The 23733-nt window shown below is 43.6% G+C and overlaps 1 protein-coding gene across 1 annotated transcript; it reads right to left on the bottom strand.

The window, feature by feature from the left end:
* Positions 1–11120: 11120 nt before the first annotated feature.
* Positions 11121–20033, bottom strand: C13H2orf78 (chromosome 13 C2orf78 homolog). The gene is made up of 3 exons (XM_005575584.5): positions 19851–20033; positions 14338–15108; positions 11121–13177 (listed from the first exon to the last, which is right to left on the bottom strand). Exons 1-3 carry the CDS (start codon positions 19945–19947, stop codon positions 11253–11255), a joined length of 2793 nt encoding a protein of 930 aa, XP_005575641.3. The 5' UTR covers positions 19948–20033; the 3' UTR covers positions 11121–11252.
* Between the last annotated feature and the right edge of the window lie 3700 nt (positions 20034–23733).

The raw sequence follows: 23733 nt of genomic DNA on the forward strand, positions 1-23733 counted from the left end.
AACATGATGGGTTGGGCCTAAAGAAATGGATGCACTGGAGATGCTGGTCATTGGGTGGACATATAGTGCAGATGGGGTCCTGGCAGGAGGCAAAACAGGTCAAAATCGGATCCATTCAACCTCTCAATAAATGTTTACTGAGTGTCTACTATGTGCCAGGTTCTGTTCTAGGTGTTAGGGATACATCAGCAAACAAATCCAGCAGGTGGATACTCTAGTGATGGAAGTATAGGTAGAAGTACAGCTGGTGGGAGGCCTGGTGCGGTGGCACAAGCCTGTAATCCCAGCACTTTGGGAGGCTGAGACGGACGGATCATGAGGTCAGGAGATCGAGACCATCCTGGCTAACACGGTGAAACCCCGTCTCTACTAAAAAATACAAAAAAACTAGCTGGGCGAGGTGGCGGGCGCCTGTAGTCCCAGCTACTCGGGAGGCTGAGGCAGGAGAATGGCGTGAACCCGGGAGGCGGAGCTTGCAGTGAGCTGAGATCCGGCCACTGCACTCCAGCCTGGGTGACAGAGCAAGACTCTGTCTCAAAAAAAAAAAAAAAAAAAAAAAAAAAAAAGAAGTACAGCTGGTGGGGTAGGGAACAGGGTCATCTGCTCCCATTCAGCACAATCTCTAAAGTAGTTCTTTTTTTTTGTAATGTTTAGCTTTACAAGTAAAGAGAATTCGCAAACATCCTAGATTTTAAAGTTATGATGAGAAGACTTTAAGAAGCTATAACTGAGACACACATATAAGGGGTGTGCATAGTCATAAGCATAGCCAGTGCCACATAGAGGCTGTTCCTGATATTAGAAAGTTAACATGCCCAGTTTCTAGCAGTTCTTAAGGTAATAGCTAAGTGAATATAGGAAGCAGGATCTAGTCTTTTTAGGGAGAGAATTTGTAAATGTTTGAGTTTTTGACATGTGGGGCAAAGTTCAATACTCAGCTTTCTAGGGACCTGAAATAACAAGAAAATCTTGGCCAAGGTGAAAATTTTACATTCTTAATTTCTTATTTAACTGGAAAAGTTTAAAAACTAAACAATTTTGTACACACAATCAGGAAATCAAAGCTATACAAGATTCTTGGCATAACTGATGAGAATATCCTACCTACCCCTGCACTAAAGATTGGAGGCTAAGCATGGAAGGTATTCCTTCAGCAAATAGGCTTCAGCAGCTCACCTAGTAGACTAAGACCAGGTTAGGAATTGAGATGCTGTTTCCTTCCAGTGCTCACTCCCAGCCATGAACACTTTTCCTGAATATAGCAGCCTCCATCTGGCCTCTTGCATATGCCAACGTCAGGTCTCTTGCACTCCCTCATGCTCATTCCTACCTGTTCATTTTTGGGCAGCAGCAAAAGATGCCTAGAAGGTGAAGTTCTTAATTTGAAATGTAACATCGGGGTTTAGAAAACACAGGTCTGGGCCGGGCGCGGTGGCTCAAGCCTGTAATCCCAGCACTTTGGGAGGCCGAGATGGGCGGATCACGAGGTCAGGAGATCGAGACCATCCTGGCTAACCCGGTGAAACCCCGTCTCTACTAAAAAATACAAAAAACTAGCCGGGCGAGGTGGTGGGTGCCTGTAGTCCCAGCTACTCGGGAGGCTGAGGCCGGAGAATGGCGTAAACCCGGGAGGCGGAGCTTGCAGTGAGCTGAGATCCGGCCACTGCACTCCAGCCTGGGCGACAGAGCGAGACTCCGTCTCAAAAAAAAAAAAAAAAGAAAAAGAAAACACAGGCCTGGACTAGATGCACTGGCTCACGCCTGTAATCCCAGCACTTTGGGAGGCTGAGACAGGAGGATCGCTTGAGCTGAGGAGTTCAAAGATATAGTGATTGCACCACTGCTCTCCAGCCTGGGCAACAGAGTGAGACCTTGTCTCTAAAAAAAAAAAACAAACTAAACCAAACAAAAAACCCAGGAGGATCACTTGAGCCCAGAAGTTTAAGGTTGTGGTGTGCTATGATCTCATCTGTGAATAGCCACTGCATTCCAGCCTGGGCAACATAGTGAGACTCCTATTGCTAAAAAGCAAAAAGGGAAAAGGAAAAGAAAAACACAGACCCGTAGGAGTTTGGGGGGTGGGGGATAAAAACAAGGAAGACTCCAGGTGTATTTCACTTGCAAGGTTTGTACTCTTGTGTTAAGTGACGTACCTAGAGGGACAATTGCATTAGTACAGGAAGGGCATTCATTCTTACCTACTACAATGCGTTCTTCAGCAGCTATGTTTTTTTTTTTTTTTTTTTTTTTTGAGATGGAGTCTTGCTCTGTCACCCAGGCTGGAGTGCAGTGGCACAATCTCGGCTGCAACCTCTGCCTCCCAGGTTCAAGCAATTCTCCCTGCCTCAGCCTCCTGAGTAGCTGGGATTATAGGTGCTCGCCACCACACTTGGCTAATTTTTGTGTTTTTTCAGTAGAGACAGGGTTTTGCCATGTTGGCCATGCTGGTCTTGAACTCCTGACCTCAAGTGATCCACCCACCTCAGCCTCCCAAAGTGCTAGGATTACAAGTGTGAGCCACCATGCCTGGCCACCAATGATCTTTTTAAAGCAAAAATCAGATTCTATCACTCCTGGGCTTAAAACTCTTCAGTGAATTCCTATGGCACTTAAACATTCACACTCCTTACTGGGGATTACAGAGTGTCTCGGCCCCTGTTGCCTTTCTAACTTCATCTCCCAATCTCTTTGCTTAATACTCTCCACCCATACCATCCAAACATCTGCTTTTCCACTCAAGACCTTTGCATGGCTGATTCCTTTTCCTGGGGTGCTTTTACCCTGATCTTCACTTGGCTGGCTCTGCCTCATCATTCATTTCTCAGTTTACATGTTACTTCGTCAAGGACAACTTCTCTGACCACCCATTCTAAGGAGCCACCCAGTCATCCTTCATTAGTTGGTCCTATTTTAATTTTTTAATTGTCTTGATAATGCTTACCACTGTCTGATACGATTTGGGTTGCTTATTGTCTTTCATTCCCCACTAGAATATAATTTCCAGAAAGTTAAGATCTTTTTCTGCCTTGGTCACAGCTGTATCCCCACTGCCTAGAATGGCTTGTGAACCCAGATGTGACGCTCAATGAACATTGTTGAATGTTCAAATATTGTTGGGATAAATATTGTCTCACTGACCCCAAAATGATTTACAGGAAAATAATTTATTTTCCAATGATGATGAACAATGAAAAACAATGACCGTTATGATTTGGGACCCACTCTTCTCTGCAAGGCACTTAGAGATAGAAGCAGAAAGCCTAAAGGCTAGATGCCTTTATTAATTGAGAAAGTGTTTATTGAATATCTATCATGCTCATGGGTCTGTGTCTGGAATGGGTCTACCACAATGAAAAAGAAAAACTGGGCCGGGCATGGTGGCTCATGCCTGCAATCCCAGCACTTTGGGAGGCTGAGGCAGGCGGATCACAAGGTCAGGAGATCAAGACCTTCCTGGCTAACACAGTGAAAACCTGTCTCTACTAAAAATACAAAATTAGCTGGGCGTGGTGGTGGGTACCTCTAGTCCCAGCTACTCAGGAGTCTGAGGCAGGAGAATCACTTGAACCCGGGAGGCAGAGGTTGCAGTGAGCCAAGATCGTGCCATTGCACTCCAGCCTGGGCGACAGAGCGAGACTCCATCTCAAAAAAAAAAAGAAAAGAAAAACTGAGTTCCAGTTGTTTTAAGACTTCGTGGATGAAGGTTTACAGCCATCAGAAGGAAAAAATTCTTTAAAAGATGAGCAATATTCTCAAAGGGAGGCTAGGTGAGCTCCATGCATTGAGACACTAAAACAGCCTGTCTTGAACATTGCTTGGGAATGGAGGGGCTATGAAAGCAGAAATGGAATGTGTACTAAAGACAAATTGTTCACATTGTTAAAATTTTTGCTATGAGTCCATTGGGAATATAAAATGACAGATTTAAAAAGTAAATACTTGGGAAGAAAAAGATATAGAATGAGCTGATTCAAATAAAGGGAAATGTAGCAAATGCCCTGGGATCTTTTAAGTTTGTGCATTATGAATGCATGCATATATGTTCCTTTTCAGCTGCAGTTGGAATTACCCAAAGAAGTTGTTCCTTGAGAAGGCTACTGTAAAACCAGTAACATGAAGGTGAATCTGTGGTTTGGAGCTCCCCCTACAGTTTGTTTGAAAACTGGTCTCTCTCATCGCCAAGAAAAATGACCACTTTGGAAAATGAGTTCTTAGGCATGCTTGGAAGTATTTTCAATGTGTATATATTGTTTAATTTTATGTTTAAATGTGTACATGAGGAATCCATTTTATGTTAGACATATTTTTTTCTTTTGTTACCTGTTTCCTAGCTGTGGACTACATTAATTTGTTTTCCAGTGAGTCAAAGTCTTTGTTTTAGGTCAGAGTGCCATTTTCAAGGTTGCGAATTTCAACACGAGTTAAATGACACGCGAAACTTTACAGCTATTTGAGAATTGGACATTCTGAGTGAGGGATTTTATCATTTTATATTTGGTTTGTATATTTCTTTTCAAATATAGGGCCTGAATTATGACCAAGCACTATAACTTTTAATGAGGGATAAAGAATTGCATGCCACTATGTGTGTACTCTGAAAAATACTCATTTAGTTAGTCATTTGACAAATACTGATTATCATCTATGTGCCAGACACTGTTTAAGGCATTAGGCATATATCAATGAACAAAGCAGACAAAAATGTCCCTGCCCTCGGGGATCTTATAGTTTAGTGATGGATGAAGGAGTGATGGATTATAAAAATTATTATGATAAAGAAGTCAATTACATAGTGTATTAGAAGGTTCAAAGTACTGTGAAAGCAATGGGCCCTGGCATAGGAAATCAGATTGAAGGAAGGGAGAAGCAGTGAGGCAACTGCAATTCCAAATAGTGTGGCCAAGGAAACTCCCATTGAAAAGATTTGAGAAAAGACTTGGAGGTAAGAAGAGCTTTCCAGGCAGGGAATAGCAAGTGCAGAGGCCTTGAATCAGGAGCTTGCTGGTGCATTCAAGGCACAATAAGGGGGCTCAGCATGCCTGGAGTGGAGTGAAGGGGAGTGTAGCAGTAAATCATGTAGGGCAAGAGTCAGCAAGCCAGTGCAGCCTGTTTTTGTAAATAAAGTTTTATTGGAACATGGCCATGCTCATTTGTTTATGTATTTTCTGTGGCTGCTTTCATGCTACAACCACAGAGTGGAGTTGTTGAGACAGAGACGATCTATCCTACAAAGACTAACATATTTAACTGTCTGGATCTTTATAGAAAATATTTGCTGACCCCTGCTGTAGGTAAGATTTCACAGGCCACTGTAAGAATGTTGACTTTGACTCTGAGAGAAATGAGAAGCTATGGGAAGGATTGAGCAAAAGAGTAATGGGATCTGATTTGTGTTTTGAAAGGATCATTATGGCTGCCATGTTGCCAAATTTTAGGGAAAAGGCTGGGAACAGGAAAACCAATTAGGACTGTGGTTCAAAAGGTGTACCAACCAGGCACATTGGCTCATGCCTATAATCCCAGTGCTTTGGGAGGCTGAGGGCGAAGGATCTCTTGAGGCCAGAGTTTGAGATTGCAGCAGTGAGCTATGATCACACCACTACACTCTAGCCTGGGCGACAGAGTGAGACCCTCTCTTAAAAAAAAAAAAAAAAAAAAAAGATGCACCAATGTGCTCCCAAGACACTACAGCAGATTCATCTGGGTGCAGCTGGGTATTTTAAATTAGTGAAGGATTCATACCAATACCTAACATCTGTTAGATATTGTATGAGCTTCTGGCTAGTAGGTATAGTTCACAGTTTCAACATCAGGTCATGCCACATTCCTTTCAATGATACTGTATCTCTGTGAAGCTGGGTTTTTGGCAAGTGACCTGTGCAAATCAGTGTGGAACAGGAAGTGATGCTGGTAGTGTCCAGCTTGATTCTAAGGTTTGAGATGTGCGGTACCCAACTGGCATACATATCCCATTAGCAAGTGATTGTGGCTAAGAGTAAGGTTTTCTTTTAACTTAATTATATTATTTTTCAGATGGCACCTTACTTGTTAGACCATTGTATTAGTTTCTAGTCGCTGCTCTAACAAATCACTACAAATGACTTCAAAGTTTCCTGCCCCAAGCAACTGGAAAAATGGCATTACCATGAACTGAGATAAAGAAAATTGTGTATGAACCAGGTTTTTTTTTTGTGGGGGGAGGAAGGCAGATGGGAGATTCAATTTTATACATGTTTAGGAAAGAAGATACAAAGAGAAGGAAATGATATACATTCTGACCAGGGCCTTTCTCCAGATTGTCCACCCATGAGCCCTTTAGGCTGTTGTGTTTTGACTTCTTACTCAAAATATGAACTGAGCAAGTACAGAGGTGCCATGTTAGAGAGAGGAGACTCAGCAAGCCTTGTCTGACTCAGAGTCTTAACTAGTTTGGGGCAAATGGAGCTCTACTTAAGGGAACAGAGAACTACAGGGTTCCCATGTTTAAAATAATTATGTCAAAAGATTGAGCAGGATTTTAGAAAGATGGAGGCAGCAGTGTTGTTTTGAATCTCCTCAAATCCTCTCATGGAAATAGATCAAACCAAACAAAAAACCCATGAGTAGCCTTTACCACAAAACTAGATGACAGTTTTCCCTATGAACCCCAAAACAAGAGGGTGGGGCAAACCATCACCAATGGTCACCAGACTTGCCTGGTATGGCATCCACACAGGAGGGAGTGGCAGACAGGATGCCTTCAAACTGCCAGCAGAAGTTCACTGGAAAGTACCATGGGCCAATGTGAGAACAGCAGCTGAAACTCTGAGGGGTTTTTTTTTGCCCAGTCACAAAGTGAGTAAGTACAAGGGACCTGTGATAGACTCTGAAGCAGTGAAGCAGTCTAATCCCTTCCCACTCTTGAGCCCGAGCAGCCAGAGCTCCTTTCCAGGATGCGGCCCCACACAGAGGACAAACTACTGGGAGGAACAACAGATACAAAGGATAAAAATCAAGGAGGGAAACAGAGCTGGGAAATCTCAAAAAGCAAACCATCATGTCATTTGATACTACATTTTTAAAAAAGAGAAGTTTGGGGAAGTTTTAGAAAAGTTATCCTTAACACCTCCTTTTCAAAGTGCAGAAAAATCAATTTCATCTAAAAATGAATAACAGAAAAGGATCGTAGTCAAATCCCATACAAAGGTATTATAAGAAAAAAGAGAATAAGCAGCAGAACAGCATCCTCTCAGACAATAAAAGCAAGTCAGAAAAGACAGGCCCACAAGCTGATCCAAAGAGTAACCCGCTATTTGAAAACTAGCTAAAAGACATTAGGAAAAAACAATGCAAAAGATGAAAGGACCATAGGGGGCAGGAAGGGAAGTTACTGAATGAGTACTGTACAGAGTTTGTGTTTGGGATGATGAAAAAGTTCTAGAGATGGGTAGAGGTAATGGTGGAACAACAGTGTGAATCTACTTAATGCCACTGAATTGTACACTTAAAATGGTTAAAATGGTAAATTTTACATTATGTGTATTTTACTGCAATAAAAAGGGTGAGAGAACATATAAATCAAAATTAGGTGAGATGGTAGAACTCAGAACAGAATTAAAAACAAAAGAAAAACTTCAGAAAAGAAGACTAAACTAAAAAGAACACAAGAATGAACAGGCTGGGCATGGTGGCTACGTTTTAAAAAACACCTGTAATCCCAGCACTTTGGGAGGCCGAGGCGGGCGGATCAGTTGAGGTCAGGAGTTGAAGACCAGCTTGGCCAACGTGGCAAAACCCTGTCTCTACTAAAAATACAAAAATTAGGCCGGGTGCGGTGGCTCACACCTGTAATCCCAGCATTTTGGAAAGCCGAGGCGGGTGGATCACCTGAGATCAGGAGATTGAGACTAGCCTGACCAACATGGCAAAACCCCATCTCTACTAAAAATACAAAATTAGCCAGGCATGGTGGCACATGCCTGCAATCCCAGCTACTCGGGAGACTGAGGCAGGAGGATCGCTTGAACCCAGGAGGCAGAGGTTGTGGTGAGCCGAGATCGCACCATTGCTCTCCAGCCTGGGCAACAAGATCGAAACTCTGTCTCAGGGAAAAAAAAAAAAAAAAGAAAGAAAAAAAATTAGACAGGCGTGGTGATGTGCGCTTGTAATCTCAGCTACTCAGGAGGCTGAGGCATGAGAATTGCTTGAACCCAGGAGGTGAAATTTGCTGTGAACCGAGGTGGCACCAGTGCTCTCTAGCCTAGTGACAGAGTGAGAGTCTGCCTCAAAAAAAAAAAAAGAAAAAAAAAAAAGAATTAACATAATGGATAATGCCTTTAAAAAAGAAGAAATTTTTAAAAATCAAAAAGAAGATAATAAAAAGGATTCTAGAGAAATAGCAAATATAAAAGATAGGCAAAAAAGTCAGGACAGTTCTGAAAAGAGTAATGCAAACACATAGAAACATAGTATACCATAAAAGTGACATTTCACATCAATGGGACAGATTATTCAGTAAATCGTAATACGTACATGTTGGGGTAAAAATAATTTATCTGGAAGAATCCTTAAAGTGGCAAAAGTAGATGCCTCTAAGGGAGGGGTAGGTGGTGGCTGGGAAACTTGGGGAAAGGGTGAATTTCCATTGTCACCATTTTGTGTCTTTTCAATGTTCTATCATGTGAATCTATTACCTTTGAAGTCTAAAATGCCTGTGTTCAAATCCGAACTATTGCTAGCAGTTGCTAGCTAGCTCTTAATCTTGGGCAAAAATTCTTCAGATTCTCTACCTCCTTATCTGTGAAATGGGGTGAATAACTTAGCCAGGTGCTGCCAGGCACAGAATAAACTCTCAATAAATATAAAGTGCTGGTGGAAACAACCCAAATGTCTAGTAACGGATGAATGGATAAGCCAATGTGGTGTAGTCATACAATAAGAATAGTATGCAGTATGAAAAGGAATAAAGTTCAGATACACACTACAGCTTATAGATAAACCTTTAAAATATAGTACTAAATGAAGCCAGATACCAAAGGTCACATGTTGTATGATTCCATTTGTATGAAATGTCCAGAAAAGGTAAATCCAGAGATTGGTGGTTGCCTGGTGCCAGAGGGAGGAGGGAATGAGGAGTGACTGCTAATGAGTAGAGGGTTTTCTTGCAGGGGATGATGAAAAGTTAATGCAGATAGTTGTAATGATTGTACAACCTTGTGAACATACTAAATGCCACTGAATTGTACGATTTTTGTTTTGAGACTGAGTCTTGCTCTGTTACCCAGGCTGGAGTGCAGTGGCACGATCTCGGCTCACTGCCAGCTCCCCCTCCCAGGTTCAAGCGATTCTTGTGCCTCAGCCTCCTGAGTAGCTGGGATTACAGGTACACACCACCACGCCAGGCTAATTTTTGTATTTTTATTAGAGACGGGGTTTCACCATGTTGGCCAGGCTGGTCTCGAACTCCTGACCTCAAGTGATCTGCTTGCCTCAGCCTCCCAAAGTGCTGGGAACACAGCGGCTCCCGGCCGCATCGTACGGATTTTGAACGGTGAATTTTTGTTAGGTGAATTATGTATCAGAAACTAATTTTTTAAAAAGTGAATTACTGATTTTCCCATGGTGACCATCCACTGCCCCCATCTTCCCTTCCCCCACCCATTCCTCTCCTGCCCTCCCCCCAGCGCCCCCAACCCTTTCTACCTCCCCCTGTGCCTCGCAAGGGGGGCCCCCCTCCCGCTAAGGAGCGTCTCTGGACAGCTGGGCGCCTGCGTCTTGCGGTTTTCGGAGGGGGACCCAGGGCGCATGCGCGCCCACCACTCATCCTGTGAAAATGGACGCTCCAAGCCGTTTTTTTCTCGTGTACTTCAGTTAATGGTGATGGCCGAGAAGGTTGCACGTACTGGAATGGGTAGAGGAGGATCTGGCAGGCCTCTTAATATTTAAGTCCCTCCAGAAGCTTGATTTCCTCTGCCTGTAACCTCTGGATGCCGTGTTCTGAAAGCCAGGCTGGCTGCCTGCAGGCGCTTGCAAACGCTGAGGACTTCGGAGACCCACAGGCCTTACCCCTTTGCATGCAGAGTGACCCAAGCCCATTGCTGAACCTCACTAGTAAAGTGGCACAGTGTTACTGGTCTTGTGTGTTGTTGTGAAGGTGAACTGAAGTAGTGCGTCTTACTGCCCCGTGCATAGGTGTTGGTTGAATAAATGGAGATCCATACTCTGGGGTCTGTCCTGGGCCAGCTTCATGCTGCTGCAGTTCACTTGGCTGGGCCCCCGGTTATCAGCTGCACCTTGGAGAGCTGTGAGCCCTTGCCATTCCCCTGGTAGATTTCCCCTATGTTTTGTGCTCACTTTCCCAACTGTGATCATGTATGTATAAGGTAACCCAAACCTGTTGATGAGTCCTGAATCTTATTTTCTGAAATACCTATCTGCTAGGCTATGAGACATAAGGCCATCATCCATGGGAGATTTTGTACATTCATTTTGGTCCACCCAGCCTCATCTTCTGCCATCTTCAACTTATATCCAAATTTTATTCTTTTAGTCCTATCCTCAGATTCTGCATCTTACTTCTACCATTTTCCCCATTTCTGATTCCTTGTATAAGCCCATAAAATCTCTCCCCATTTGACCTTCTCAGTCCTGGACTATGTTCCTTCCTGTTTCCTCAATTCTTATCCCTTTCTGTCTATTCTCCCATCCAACTTTTAGTTCCTTCCTTTTTTTTTTTTTTTTTTTTTGAGATAGAATCTTGCTCTGTTGTCCAGGCTGGAGTGTAGTGGCATGATCTCGGCTCGCTTCAACCTCCACCACCCGGGTTCAAGTGATTCTCCTGCCTCAGCCTCCTGAGAAGCTGGGATTATAGGCACCCGCCACCACACCCAGCTAAATTTTTGTATTTTTAGTTTTTAGTTTGTATTTTTGTATTTGTAGTTTCACCATGTTGTCCAGGCTGGTTTCGAACTCCTGAACTCAGGTGATCCACCCACCTCGGCCTCCCAAAGTGCTGGGATTATAGGAATGAGCCACTGCACCTGGCCATAGTTCCTTCTTTCTAATGCAATCTTTGATCCCCACCCCCACACCAAAGAAAACTCACAGTCAACAGCATCTCAAAACTGAAAAGGCCTCTTTATTACTTATCTATTAATCAATTCTATTACATTTCTTTATTATGTTTTAAAAATATATCAGAATAAATAAATTAGTATCTATCTATATATGTGGAAAACCAGCGGTATCCAAAGTAAAACCAACAATCTCAGCTCTTAGATTGTGTAGCCATAGTATTCAGCAATTTCCATCTCTCTTTCCCTTTCAATGAAAAACTGCACCTTCCCCAGAGAGGTGTATTTGGCCGCATTCTCACGCTCTTGTTGAGCCTTTCTCTTCATGGCCTCACGCTCTGGCCTCTGCTCTTCTGTGATAGGCGTTGACATTACTGGCTCAGGAACAGTGGGTTTCCTCCATGGACGGGGTTGGAAGCTGAAGTCTTGGATTAGAAATTGATTTTGAGGCTTGGGCAGTGACTGGAGATTGGTCACAGCAGTGGAAACAGGCTCCCGATGCAGAGAAGTACAAGATGATGTTTTGTAGAGTGATGGCCTAGAAACTGCAGATTGAGGGACAGTAGGCTGGGTAGGGTTGGCTGAACCAGGTTGGGTTGCTTTGGTCGAAATTGGCGGAGCTGGTGTGGCAGGACCTGGCAAAGATGTGTTGCTAGGAGCTGGTCGGGATGGATTGACTGCAGTCGATTGAGCTGAGTTAGTAGAATCAGGTTGAGCAGGGTAAGCCACAGCAGGCTTACGTGAGGCCGGAGGGTTTGGCCGCCGAGAAACAGGTCGAGCTTGAGGTTTGTCCAGGGCCAGAAAGGGCAAAGGTATCAACTTGACCTTCCCAGGTGGTGGCAACTCAGAGTGTGATGGAGATGGACACTCTTTTTCAGCACTATCATCTAGTTTCTGGGCCTTGACTTGAATTTTCTCCGGGCCTTTACCCTCACGTTGGGTATCCAGCCATGGTTTGAGAGCTGGGAATGGCTGGTGGTTTTGGGTGTTGCTTGAGCTTCCCAGGGTCCTGGAGGAAGAGAATCCAGTTTTCTTATCGATCTTTTTCCCGAGTGCATGGAAAACTTGCACGGACTCCAGCATGTGCATGCCCAGGGAGCTTCGGGGCTTTTTAAAGGTCTCTTGGCTAAGCTCAGGTTGATTTTTCTTCCGCTTCATATTGGGAATGGTTTGCTTCTCTTCTACCTTGATGTTGTTCCCTGACTGCTTACTCTCTTCAGATTTCTTGGAGCTGTTTTTTCTGTTCCCTTTGGTCTTTTCCTGCCCATGGCTCTTCGCTTTGCTGATCCTGCTGGATGCAGCTTTGTGAGGTTTGTTGCTAGAATGCTTGGCCTTGTTCACAGAAGCACTGTCACTGACTGTAGCACTGCAAACAACCACTTCTCCCTCTAATAGGCACTCTGGGTTCTTTGGCTGGATTTTGGCCTTCGGAGCACCCTGGATAGGCTCGGAAGCTTTATGCTTGTTCTTCCTGTCTTGATCAGAGTGACCCTTTATGACACATGACTTTTCCTGCACCTGATTTACCTTGATGGCACTGGTATCTTTGGCTGTCTTTGCTGAGGGACTTTTGGGTAGGTCAAGATCCTGTAAGGAACTGAAGATTGGGGGGAGGTGAGTATCCTCCACCAATGTAGTGATGTCTGCCAAATCACTGCTAGACTCAATCTCATTTTCAAATATCCCTTGGTCTTCAAGACTCAGGCTGTTATTTCTTAGATCGGCATTTTCAGAACCAGGCTGCTCCTCTTGGCCAAGAGGATCAATGCAGGCCAGAAGTGGGTGAATATCAGGGATTTCTAAAGGAAGTAGTGGAGGATCTTGATTTCCTATTAGGATCTGGTAGACATCTAGAGGCTTTGAAAGGTTGGTTTTAATCTCATCCAAATTCTCATTCTCATTTTTTTCCTGGCTTGGAACTGGAGACAGTGTCAAGAGATTAGTAGGACTCTGGACTGGAGTTATCATTGAAATGTCCCCAAGCTCAGGTGATGGGTTACTCTCAAGTATCTGGGTATTTTTGCTACTGAAGGACTTGGAGAATTCTTGAGTTTGTGGCAGACAAAATGTCTGGCTTGGAGATTGCAATCCCAGGGAAGTATCCATCCCCAGGGAAGTTTCCATCACTACAAAGGAATCAAGGAAGAAGTCAGTCTCTGGTAAGTGAGATGCTCCCCCTACACACCAATGCGGCAATCGGATACCTTTCCAACATGGGCAAGGCATTTCTACTAGCTCTTCTTAAGGACCATGGACAAGACCTGTATTAGGAGATTGGCAGTGACTGTTCTCTTACTGGTTATCATTTGATGTGATTGTTTCTTGGTTTTCTTTGCATTTCATAGGGTTGTTGTAAGTCAAAAAGTGAAAGTGATTTTTAAAATAGGAGATGTTTTATAAAGCCTCACATTCTTATAGGGTCCTTTCAATTCTCTCCACTCTCCTGAGAGAATAAGAACACTTTACACCATGGACTAGGGGAAAGAGTGGAGCCCTTCCTCATGAAATATATAAGCAAGCACAGATTCTGAGCCTGTTTGTTTTGGAGAGGATCTCTCAACACAAGGTCTTTTTTTTTTTTTTTTTTTTTTTTTTTGAGACGGAGTCTCGCTCTGCCGCCCAGGCGGGAGTGCAGTGGCCGGATCTCAGCTCACTGCAAGCTTCCGCCTCCCGGGTTCACGCCATTCTCCTGCCTCAGCCTCCCGAGTAGTTGGGACTACAGGCGCCCGCCACCGCGCCCGGCTAGTTTTTTGTATTTTTTAGTAGAGACGGGGTTTCACTGTGTTAGCCAGGATGGTCTCGATCTCCTGACCTCGTGATCCGCCCGTCTCGGCCTCCCAAAGTGCTGGGATTACAGGCTTGAGCCACCGCGCCCGGCCAACACAAGGTCTTAAATCCTATTGTAAGTTAAGGAAAATCAAAATGTCACTGCCAAAATAAGAGTTCTGAAGTGTCTTCCAAAGAGACTAAAGTAATAGATTAAGGAAGGATATTACAGTGTGGTAGTGCAGAGGAAGTGATCGGTCAGGGCACTAAACAATGTATCCCTGAGTATGCTCTTGGGACTCTCTTACATGTAGCATAGATGGCCATTATAGTGTTCCACTTTCCCACCTATAAGGTGTTCTCACATAGAGTCTGCAAATGGAGAGCACTGCCCAAGAATAGTGGTTGAAGTCTCAGGACTTAAATTCTACCTATCCGTGGACTCATCACACAGCTACAGATTTGACCCTCTTTTTCAATGCTGACATTATTTCTCTCCTTTCTTGCTGTTTGTACTCACCTTGAACACTGGTTTCTGTGATGGGTTGAGTAGACACAGAGTAATACATCCCAGAAGTAGAGACTGGTGGTAGGACATTTGTGGGCTGAACCTCCTTTAGCACCATCACCATTTCTGGTTGATGGGCAGAAGCCCTATATCCTGTGTATGACACAGAGCCATAGGATTGCAGGCAGGATAGTTGAGGTCCCAGTGTGCCTTGATTATAGTAATAGACCTGACTTCCTATCTGGTAGGGAAGTGACAGGCTATGGCCCTGCTGATTTGGAATTTGAGTTAGTGTGCCCTGAACAAGGCTGGCAGATAGTGATGGATACAGAGGGACCACAGTATTGGTATCTGAAGTTTTATCATACTGGGCTGTCATAGACATGGAAGAGACAGCTGTATTCTGGTCAATGACAGTCACAGTGAAGTCCCTGAGTGAGGATGACTTCTTTGCTGTGCTTGCTGTACTATCCCACTCAAAAATGCCTGGATAAGAGGCAGCTGAAGTAGAGATATGGCTCTGGCCAGTAACCCCAGACAACATGCCAGTAACCCCAGACAACATAGTTGTGCTAGAATGTTGATAAAGGTAGGCACTGCCCATGATTGGCTGGAAGGAGGTGCCAGAGGCTGATGGCTGTAGCCATGCTGAGCTGATGGCTGGAGCAGAGGCTCTGGAGAAGTTGGAGATGCTTCCTGTTAAGGAAGCCACATTGCTCACCACAGGAAGAGAGAGCTGCAGAGAGTTTGCAGTTCCAGGTAAAGACGTATTTTGGAAATCTTCTGTAGGAAACAAGAGAGAGATGAAAAAAACCGATGAGACTGAAAAATTCTCACTTATTTGAAGAACAGCATTATCTTAAGGTTGTTGCAATCAGGAAGCCTGTAATACCAATACTCACTGAGATACCAAAAGCCAAACAGTTTATGATGGCCATGAGTGCTGAGGCAGTTTGGTCCTCTTCTGACTTGGACACAGATGTGAAGACCCAAGTGGTCTGGGTTCGTACATTATTTCCTAGGCTAGAAGCAACCTTCTCCCTTCCCTATCTTTCCCTTGAATCTGGGTTAGTATAGACTCATAACTATTTCCTAGAATTGGAGCATTTTAGAACTAGGAGGTCCTTAGAGATGTTCTAACATTTCATTTTATGAGTCTGAGAGAGGTCAGATTGACCTGTTTAAGTTTTACCATTATGTTAATATCATTACCAGTTTACAGAACCTGACTTCCTTGCCAGGAGTCTTTTCTCTTAGCATCGACCAGAAACTAGGAAATCAGAACTTTTAATATGGCATTTTTTTTTTTTGATCTACTAGAATACAGTACAGCTATTACCTTTATAATCCTTAGTGTCACATTTTGCTTCTGCAGGTCATGTGACATGTCCCAGACTTTATATTTAACCCAGGCCATTGGTAAATCTAAAAGGTCATTCTTTGCCCTCTTCAAGCCTGGCTTTTTATCATAAGTCAAAATAACTACCTGATAGAAATGCTTTTTTTTTTTTCTTTAATTGAGACAGTCTTACTCTGTCACCCAGGCTGCAGTGCAGTGGCTTGATCTCAGCTCACTGCAACCTCCGCCTCCTGGGCTCAAGCAATTCTCATGCCTCAGTCTCCTGAGTAGCTGGGATTATAGGTGCATGCCACTGTGCCTGGCTAACTTTTTGCATTTTTAATAGAGACGAGGTTTTGCCATGTTTCCCAGGCTGGTCTGGAACCACTGGCATCAGATTATCTGCCTGCCTTGGTCTTCCAAAGTGCTAGGATTACAGGCGTGAGCCACAACGCCCAGCCAAGAAATGCTTTTTGAAAGAAAAAAGCTAGTTAAACTCTGAGCTTCAGGCTGCTTGTCTATAAAGTAGTTATAAAATAATAACAGTGATAATTCATACATGAATAAAAGTGATAGATTACATATGGCTTATAATGAAGATATAGTAAGTTCTGAAAAAACAGACAAAATAATTAAAAACATAAAATCATGGAATTAGGCCGGGCGCGGTGGCTCACGCCTGTAATCCCAGCACTTTGGGAGGCCGAGATGGGTGGATCACGAGGTCAGGAGATCGAGACCATCCTGGTTAACACGGTGAAACCCCGTCTCTACTAAAAAAAATACAAAAAACTAGCCGGCCGAGGTGGCGGACGCCTGTAGTCCCAGCTACTCGGGAGGCGGAGGCAGGAGAATGGCGTGAACCCGGGAGGCGGAGCTTGCAGTGAGCTGAGATCCGGCCACTGCACTCCAGCCTGGGTGACAGCGCGAGACTCCGTCTCAAAAAAAAAAAAAAAAAAAAAAAAAAATCATGGAATTAAAACAATATATAGATAATGAAAACTGGGGTATGTAGCTAGCATCAGAATGTAGTAAATTACTAACTAAAGCTACTACCATACATGCAACATTAGGAAACTGAATAATATCTACTTTTTCTTTTTCTAAGTGAATACTATTAACCAAGAAACAGCCCAAATAGAACGAATGAATTTCTAACCAGCATATATAGATAGAGAGACCGTATCAGCAAAAAGTGCGTAACAAGCAGAAAAACGCAGTAAATGTGAATGTAAAATAGCCATAATATATGTGGATATTTCAATAAAAACTGGTACAAAATAGAATGCAAAAAATAAGTAAAGGAATTCCATTTTTATGCTCATTCATATTTCTATGAATATTACCCAGCAAATGACAGGTATTAATCTTAGTAGAATCCTTAAATTGTTGTAGCCACATAACAAGCAGAAAAAAATCCTTAAAAAGTATCATGAGAGCTGTAATATTTATCCTCAAAACCTAGATTATGATCATCTCCAACATCCAGGAAAATGACATCCCCATAGCTTAAAAATACAATTGCTAGAATCCAATTAAAAAATGTTTTGAATGTAGGAAAATTCAAAGGACTCCAGAAAATTTGATTTAGATAGATATGGAATTAGAGATATGTGGCTGATATATGGCTTGACTTTTTATTCTTAGGTCTAAAAGCAGTTCATTGCAAATCAGTATGTACTCTGTTTTTGGAAAAAAGTATTAAGATTAAAAAAAGCAGCTTTTACTAGAAATCTACTTTTCACACAAAGGTATTGTTTTTCTGATGCAAGTAATGATACATTCTTTTTTCAGAAACTTAATATTATTATTAATAGGAGAAACATCCATATAATTTTTTTTTTTTTTTGAGACAGAGTCTGGCTCTGTCGCCCAGGCTGGAGTGCAGTGTCCGGATCTCAGCTCACTGCAAGCTCCGCCTCCCAAGTTTACACCATTCTCCTACCTCAGCCTCCGGAGTAGCTAGGACTACAGGCGCCCGCCACGTCGCCCGGCTGGGTTTTTTTGTATTTTTTTTTAGTAGAGATGGGGTTTCAACGTGTTAGCCAGGATGGTCTCGATCTCCTGACCTCGTGATCCACCCATCTCGGCCTCCCAAAGTGCTGGGATTACAGGCTTGAGCCACCGCACCCGGCCTATAATTTAAAAATTAGAAACAGCACACTGCAAATTACATATCCTCCAGCTCTCTAGGTAACCACTTATTAGTTTCTTGTTTATAGGAAGCATCATATCTTTTCTTTTGTGATGGAGTCTTGCTCTGTCGTATGGACTAGAGTGCAGTGGCAAGATCTCAGCTCACTGCAACCTCTGCCTCCCGGGTTCCAGAGATTCTCCTTCCTAAGACTCCCGAGTAGCTGGGATTACAGGCACCTGTCACCACACCTAGTTAATTTTTCTATTTTTAGTAGAGGTGGGGTTTCACCATTTTAGCCAGGCTGATCTCGAACTCCCAACCTCAGGTGATCCACCTGCCTCAGCCTCCCAAAGTGCTGGGATTACAGGTGTGAGCCACCGAGCCTGGCCTGGAGGCATCATTTCTAAAACATATATATATGTTTTTTGAGAGAGTTTCGCTCTTGTTGCCCATGCTGGAGTGCAATGGCATGATCTCAGCTCACTGCAACCCCCGCCTCCCAGGTTCAATTGATTGTCCTGCCTCAGCCTCCCAAGTAGCTGGGATTACATGCAGCACGACCATGCCTGGCTAATTTTGTATTTTTAGTAGAGACAGGATTTCTCCATGTTGGTCAGGCTTGTCTCACACTCCTGACCTCAGGTGATCAGCCAACCTCGGCCTCCCAAAGTGCTGGGGTTACAGGTGTGAGCCATCCTGCCCGGCCTCTAAAACATATTTCTAAAATGTTTATATTAAAAACTGTCAAGTGTCATCTATGTTCAAGAAGGCAACAGAAAAAAAAAACTGAATGTAACTTCTGATAAGTTGCTTTTCCTAGGGAAACTCTATTCTAGCCTGTTTCCTTCCTAGGTCATTGATAAAAGCATTTACTAAAACTAACTTCATTTTGCCCTATCTTGAATAGATTTCACTCTGTTGTCCTTCTGCTTCTTTTTTTTTTCCTTCCAAATTTAAAATATATTTTTTTCTTTTAAAATCATTTTCTCATTCTCCAGGGTATATCCCAAGGGGAAAGAGTAGGGGACCCTTTCTGCTTTAATTAAAATCCCAAATTCCTTACCCTAGAATACCTGCCTCCTTATAACCCAGTACTCTCCATTTTGTCTTTCCACCTAGTTTAGATAGGAATCTCCAAAACGTGGATATTACTTTTGTTTGTTTGTTTGCTTGTGATAGGGTTTCACTTTGTCGCCCAGACTGAAGTCCAGTGGTGTGAACATGGCTCACTGCAGCCTCAACCTCCTGGGCTCAGCAGTCCTCTGATCCTCCCACCTCAGCCTCGTGAGTAGCTGGCATACCCCCAACCCTGGCTGATTTTTTAAAAGTTTTTGTGGATATGGGGGTCTTGCCAGTTGCCCAGACTGGTTGTGAACTCCCAGGCCCAAGCGATCCACCCACCTCAGCCTCCCAAAGCATTGAGATTGCAGGCATGAGCTACCGCGCCCAACTGAATATTAAAAGCATCACTACACATCAGTAAACATCACTAAAATTAAAAGAGTAAAGTTGAAATATTAGTGAGGGAGATGGGCTCCCAAAGTGCTGAGATTACTGGTGTGAGCCACCGTGCCTGGCTGAATATTATTTAAAACATCACTAAACGTCACTAAATTTAAAATAGGAAAGTAGAAATACTAGTGGAGGGAGACTATTAAAAATGAAACATCTCAGAACATAATGCTACTTTTCTATGCCACTTTGGGTTTTTCTCTGTTTCTGTTGAAATGAACACTCTCAGAAAGTCTCTGATTTCATTTTGTATATGTATACCCTTTAAGACTCAGTATTAGAAAAGAAAAGGACCAGAAGGAATAACCAATTTATTATCCTAATGTAACAGATGAGGAAACAGACTCCATGAGAATAAGTTATCTAAAGTCACACAGCTAGTAAATATCAAAGGCAGAACTGAAATGAAGTCTCTAGATTTCTACTTCAAGAGTTTCCCTGTTATTCCAAGCTGTTTGGAACTATAGGGGGAAAGGAATCTAAATTTAGGGGGAAAGAAATCTCATGAAAACCTTTTTAAAAAGTTTCTTTCTTTACCTGACATGGTCAGAGAAGAAGAAACATCAACTGCAGATACAAAGGATGAAGAGACGATACTAGCGGATGTCTGGGTGGCTCCAGCCAACGAGTGCATGTGTCCAGTATGAAGGCCACTGGTCACCGGTCACTGGTCACTGGCCACTTGCGATGATACAAATGTACAGGCCACTCCCAGCAAACCCCAAGATTCTACCAGGTGGTGGTAGGTTTGGTGGCAGAATGATGTCACAAAGCAGGCAGTTTAAAGGTCTGCCATAGCCAATAGGGAGGTCAGATTCCCAACCAGACAGGATTGGCTGGCAGAGGTGGTAGGAAAACTGCAACAGCACTAAGTGGCTGAGCTCTGGGGAGGTGAAACCTGTAAGACAGACGTGATAGTCCCACTTTCCTCCAGGCTCTCATGTTAGGGAGATCATCTGAATGTTTCTCATAAATGTTCACTCACATAATTAACTAACATTTATATTTTATATGTTATATTTCATATTATATAATACTATGCATTTATAATTATATAGTACATACACAATATCCTTGGGGAGAAAGGAGAGGGACGTCTAAGTTGAGCAATTACAGTTGTTCTAAAACCATTTCAGTGAATCTGATTAATGAATTTACTGCCGCTTTTTTGTTTGTTTGTTTGTTTTTTGAGAGGGAGTCTCGCTCTATTGCCCAGGCTGGAGTGCAGTGGCATGATCTCAGTTCACTGCAAGCTCCACCTCCTGGCTTCACGCCATTCTCCTGCCTCAGCCTCCTGAGTAGCTGGGACTACAGGCGCCCGCCATCATGCCTGGCTAATTTTTGTAGCTGGAGTAAGGACAGGGTTTCACCATGTTGGCCAGGCTGGACTCAAACTCCTGACCTCAGGTGATCTTCCCACCTCAGCCTTGCAAAGTGCTGGGATTACAGGTGTGAGCCACTGTGCCCAGCCTGTACATTGCTTTGAAATGCTCTGGTTTTTCTACATATTTTTAAGGAATTTAAATTGTAAGACATACTGCATGTTTTTCTCATGATGGTTGTTTATTTTGAAACATCATGCACTATGGTGACCTGATGGGTTTTGTGGAGGAAATTAAAGATGGGTCTGTGAAGAAAGCACTTTTGTGAGTTGTGCTGTGTGTCCGGTCTTAAGGAACTGATGTCTGCAGTCAGCCCAAGTTGACCTGGCTTGCGTTGGTTTTTGTTTTCCTAGTTCGTGCTTTTCTCACTAACTTCTCTTGTAACTGTGATAAAATGAGTTAGGGCCGAGTTGCTAATGATTTACGTGTGGACTAAGCTGGTTTGGGGGAGGAAATCTATGGATATAATCATTTTCCTTGGTGGTAAGCTTTTAGAGATACTTGAATTGATCCTTAGATTGTTTATTTGTTTGTTTGTTTGTTTGTTTTTAGATGGAGTCTCCCTCTGTCGCCTAGGCTGGAGGGCAGTGGCACGATCTCAGCTCACTGCATCTTCTGCCTCCCTGGTCAAGCCATTCTCATGCCTCAGCCTCCCAGGTAGGTAGGATTACAGGTGCACACCACCACACCCAGATGATTTTTATAGTTTTAGTAGAGACAGGCTTTCAGCATGTTGGCCAGGCTGGTGTCCAACTCCTGACCTCAAGTGATCTTCCCTCCTCAGCCTCTCAAAGTGCTGGGATTACAGGTGTGAGCCACTGTGCCCGGCCTGTAGATTACTTTTAAAGGCGTTGGTTTTTCTACATGTTTTTTTCATGTCATATTTTTAAGGAATACAACATTGTAAGACATACTGCATGGTTTTCTCCTAGTGGTTGTTTATTTTGAAACATCATGCACTATGGTGACCTGATGGGTTTTGTGGAGGAAATTAAAGAGGAGATCTGTGAAAAAGACACTTTGTGAGTTGTGCTGTGTGTCCAGGCATAAGGAACTGATGTCTGCAGTCAGCCCAAGCTGACCTGGATTGCCTTGGGTTTTGTTTTCCTAGTTCGTGCTTTTCTCACCAACTTCTCTAGTAACTGTGATAAAATGAGTTAGGGCCGAGTTGCTAATGATTTACGTGTGGACTAAGATGGTTTAGGGGAGGAAATCCATGGATATAATCATTTTCCTTGGTGGTAAGCGTTTAGAGATACTTGAATTGATCATTAGTTTGTTTATTTGTTTGTTTGTTTGTTTTTAGATGGAGTCTCCTTCTGTCGCCTAGGCTGGAGGGCACTGGCACGATCTCAGCTCACTGCATCTTCTGCATCCATGGTTCAAGGCATTCTCATGCCTCAGCCTCCCAGGTAGGTAGGATTACAGGTGCACACCACCACACCCAGCCGATTTTTATATTTTTAGTAGAGACAGGCTTTCACCATGTTGGCTCGGCTGGTCTCCAACTCCTGACCTCAGGCGATCCGCCTGCCTAGCCTCCCAAAGTGCTGCAATTACAGGTGTAAGCCACCGCGCCCGCCTGGAAGCATCATTTCTAAAGCATATTTCTTTCATTCTTTTTTTTTTTTTTTGAAGCTGAGTTTCGCTCTTATTTCCCAGGCTTGAGTGCGATGGCCTGATCTTGGCTCACCGCAACCTTCACCTCTCAGGTTCAAGCGATTCTCCTGCCTCAGCCACTCAAGTAGCCGCGATTTCAGGCATGTGACGCTACGCCCAGCTAATTTTGTGTTTTTAGTAGAGACGGGATTTCTCCATGTTGGTCAGGCTTGTCTCACGCTCCTGACCTCAGGTGATCAGCCTACCTCGGCCTCCCAAAGTGCTGGGATTATAGGTGTAAGCCACCGTTCCCGGCCTCTAAAACATATTTCTAAAATGTTTATATTAAAAACTGTCAGCCGGGCGCGGTGGCTCAAGCCTGTAATCCCAGCACTTTGGGAGGCCGAGACGGGCGGATCACGAGGTCAGGAGATCGAGACCATCCTGGCTAACACGGTGAAACCCCGTCTCTCCTAAAAGAAATACAAAAAACTAGCCGGGCGAGGTGGCGGGTGCCTGTAGTCCCAGCTATTTGGGAGGCTGAGGCAGGAGAATGGCGTGAACCCGGGAGGCGGAGCTTGCAGTGAGCTGAGATCCGGCCACCGCACTCCACCCTGGGTGACAGAGCGAGACTCCGTGTCAAAAAAAACAACACACAAAAAACAAAAAACAAAAAACAAAAACAAAAACAAGAAACTGTCAGGTGTCAACTATGCTCAAAAAGTCAAAAGTCAACAGAAAAAAGTGACTGAATATGACTTCTGATAAGCGGCCTTTCCTAAGGACACTGTATTCTAGCGCGTTTCCTTCCTACTCCATTGATCTAAGCATTTGCTCAATCCAACTTCATTTTGCCCTACTCTGAATAGATTTCACTCTTTTGTCCCTCTACATTTTTTCAAATTTAAAATATATTTTTTTCTTTTAAAATCATTTTGTCATTTTCCAGGGCGTATCCCAAGGGGAAGGAGTAGGGGACACTGACTTTCTGCTTTAATTAAAATCCCAAATTCCTTACCCTAGAATACCTGCCTCCTTATAACCCAGTACTCTCCATTTTGTCTTTCCACCTAGTTTAGATAGGAATCTCCAAAACTTGGATATTACTTTTGTTTGTTTGTTTGCTTGTGATAGGGTTTCACTTTGTCGCCCAGACTGAAGTCCAGTGGTGTGAACATGGCTCACTGCAGCCTCAACCTCCTGGGCTCAAGCAGTCCTCTGATCCTCCTACCTCAGCCTCGTGAGTAGCTGGCATGTCCCCAACCCTGGCTGATTTTTTAAAAGTTTTTGTGGATATGGGGGTCTTGCCAGTTGCCCAGACTGGTTGTGAACTCCCAGGCCCAAGCGATCCACCCACCTCAGCCTCCCAAAGCATTGAGATTGCAGGCATGAGCTACCGCGCCCAACTGAATATTAAAAGCATCACTACACATCAGTAA

The sequence above is a fragment of the Macaca fascicularis genome, chromosome 13 (genome assembly GCF_037993035.2).
Source record: "Macaca fascicularis isolate 582-1 chromosome 13, T2T-MFA8v1.1".
NCBI classification, from domain to species: Eukaryota; Metazoa; Chordata; class Mammalia; order Primates; family Cercopithecidae; genus Macaca; species Macaca fascicularis.